Below are 3,079 nucleotides of genomic sequence, written 5' to 3'. Positions count from 1 at the left end.
GGGGGAGAGAAACAGAAAAAGAGAGAGACACAGACAGAGAGGGAGACAGAGACAGAAAAGCAGAAACAGAAAGAGAGCAGTTGCACTAATTTTACTCACTGAAACAATCAATGTAAGAATTTTACCCACTATTAACCAAAATGTTTTCTTTCAACAGGACAAGAGTTGGAGTCTTTGAGGAAAGAAAAACACATAAACACAAGAATGGTTTTTAAATGTTGGGAAAAAGTCAGACAGACAGACAGACAGACAGACAGACAGAAAAAACAGAAGGAAAGTAAAGAAGTAAGACCTACCAAGAGTGTCCTCCGATCACCCACAGGACGCGAGTACATGAAGCTATCAGTTGTAGTAAAGAGAAGCAAAATGATGCAACAATGGCCGTTTTGTGCCAGAACAGAGAACATAAAGACAAGACAGACAAACAGACAGACAGAATCATTAACACATATACACACAGACATACACATACACAAATGACAGACAGAATCATAAACACATATACACACAGACATACACATACACAAATGACAGACATAATCATAAACACATACACACACACAGACATACACATACACATACACGAGTGACAGACAGACAGGCATAATCATGCTCACATACATACACATACACATACACAGACAGACACACACACATATATAAAAACAGAAACAAGAAACAACCAGAGGAGAGCAAAGTACTCAAGGAACCACCAGTGGCCCACAAACCCTCCAACCACCAGCAAGCAAAACAAAAGACTTAAGAGCGGAGAGGACTCACCAGAGATACTGAAAGGCGTGTCATTGATGCTGCTGCTGGTAGGGAGATCCGTGTTTTCGGGTATAGTGGTGCTGTAGTCCTCTAACTTGGGGAAGCTGTCGGGGATCTCCGTGTGCCGCGGCACTAGAACTCGCGGCAGCACTGTACGACAGTAACAACAGCAGTGACAACAGCAGCAACAACAGCAGCAGCAGCAACAGTAGCAGGAGAGAGAAAGAGAGAGAGAAAAACATCTTTGTTGAAAAGTTCATCTACTGCTGATTTTGCACTGCACTGATGTAATTACATGAGGATTTCAGGGCAATAGTGACATGTATTATGTGTCACAACACGTTGGATCAGGCATTCGTCAATATTTTTTGTCAAATGAAGTTATTGGGATCATCTTAAAGCTTGTCCAATATCCATCTCTCTAAACTTAATAATCGAGATCTTCATGACTGAAGGAGGTGGGGGGACCGTCTTTTGTCAAAGGTAAAAAAAAAATTTTAATGGCTGCCAAAGTTTGGTGAATTTCAAAGTTCAAAGCTCGAATATCCTTGGAAGCTGCAAATTACATTGACTGTGCCTTTCATCCACATGTCTCTGTAAAATAAACGCAGAAGTGTGTTCTTAAATATATTTTTTTTTTTTGTGCGCAGCCAAACAAACAAAAATGATAAAAATTGCCCAACGGGCAGACATATGCCAGTTTCTTTGAATTCATAATGTTGACGAGCACCTGATTTCACCATGATAACACACATATATACGGTGACCTGTATAAAAAAGATAACTTATGTGCCAGATACAAAAAAATAGGATATGTCACAATCGGAACACACATGACCACTTGCAATGAAATACATTGCTTCAATATAATCATACACAATATTGTTCCAATAAGGCCAAGGGATTATATTTCATTTTTGTAAATTATACTTCGGCAAGTGGTGAGTCACAGAGAATGATGTACAAAAAAGTGGGGAGACCAGGATAGGAAAAGGTGGAAAGTGTTTGCTCTTGGTCTTTACCCTGATCCAGGGTGAGATGAGGCAAGAGTAACACTGCCAATAAATAGAAAATTAAACCACCTAAGAACACCCACCAACCATCCACTGATAATATCTGACCCGACACTGACAGTAAGTCAGCATAAAAATGACCAGATGTCTGTCAACAGGAACAGATTGGCACGGCAGTAACACTGTTAAGAAATAGAAGACACAAACCACCTGAGAGCACCCGGCAACCACCCTATCGTCCTTATATATCTCCTCCTTTTCTGTGAATGTACATTTCTCTCTTGTAGTAATACCTCTACTTTTCAGAACGCATATGAACTATTTGTTTGTTTCAGTAAAATTAAGCATGTCAACACAACAATGGTCATTTAGTGCTGAGAAAAAGTAAGACAGACAGATAGAAACAACACAAGGAAAGTTAAAAAATAGGACCTACCAGCGGCACCCTCCAACTACTCACGACCTATTTGTGTAACAAGTGTGGCAAAACTTGCACTAAAACAAAAGTAACCACTCGCGCATGCTAAAGAGACTCACCTGCTTCGACTCGGGTGTAGTGGTAGGGGTTCACGCACACTTCGTCCTTCTTCAGGTGAAAGGCGTACTCGCATCTGTCCCCTGGCTGCAGTTCTTGGTGGTTCTGTAGGTCAGGCCAACGCCACAGCCGGCAGTATATCACATGGGGTAAACCTTTCCTGTGCGACACTTGAAGACGACCATCCAACGATCTGCAAATACACCAAATAAAAAACAAAATTATTGTATTTCGTTTTTGTTTCAGGAAGCGTTTTACAGCACATGAAACACAAATCATATAAGTGCCGAAGATAAGAGGTGTTACAAGAGAGGAACATACACAAAAAAGGATGAGAGATAAGGATGATAGATGTTTGATAGGAAAGAAGAAGAAAACCACATCAAAGCATCCGCCAGCCACCCGCAGTCCCAAAGATTAGAAGTGTTACAAGAGAGTAGGACACAAAAAGCAAGGAGGAAAGTGAAGACAAAAGCAGGCGACCACGAGAGGTCCCAAATTTAGACTCAAGTGGATTGCTTGCAACGAGGACGATGTACTGTTGTTAATTTTGTTTTTCTTTTAGCCAGACTACTTTTAAATGCTCTATCAGTAACAGGGAACCAAAAAATGTCCGGCCCCCTGGTAAGTATATCTCTCTTCCAACATTCAGGGGTTTCACAATGGCCTAAGTGAGAAAAGACATAGTAAAATAATTGCTCTCTTTGTAAACATCGGGAACACAATCAACTAGAAGAAAATATCTCTCTCCCCCTCCACC

At 40.8% G+C, this 3,079-nt stretch overlaps 1 protein-coding gene across 1 annotated transcript in view; it reads right to left on the bottom strand.

The window, feature by feature from the left end:
- The window catches only part of LOC101855553 (mothers against decapentaplegic homolog 3), a gene marked incomplete at its 5' end in the record, with an annotated part of 9,105 nt that extends 6,588 nt beyond the window's left edge, over positions 1-2,517 (bottom strand). Inside the window, 2 exon segments of the mRNA XM_013080917.2 lie at positions 781-921; positions 2,322-2,517. Of these exon segments, the coding sequence (XP_012936371.2) occupies positions 781-921; positions 2,322-2,517 (337 nt within the window).
- Positions 2,518-3,079: the final 562 nt, after the last annotated feature.

The sequence above is a fragment of the Aplysia californica genome, unplaced genomic scaffold (assembly GCF_000002075.1).
Source record: "Aplysia californica isolate F4 #8 unplaced genomic scaffold, AplCal3.0 scaffold00105, whole genome shotgun sequence".
Lineage (NCBI taxonomy): Eukaryota > Metazoa > Mollusca > Gastropoda > Aplysiida > Aplysiidae > Aplysia > Aplysia californica.
Note: the sequence above shows the minus strand (reverse complement) of the source record. Positions and strands in the feature narration are given on the sequence as shown.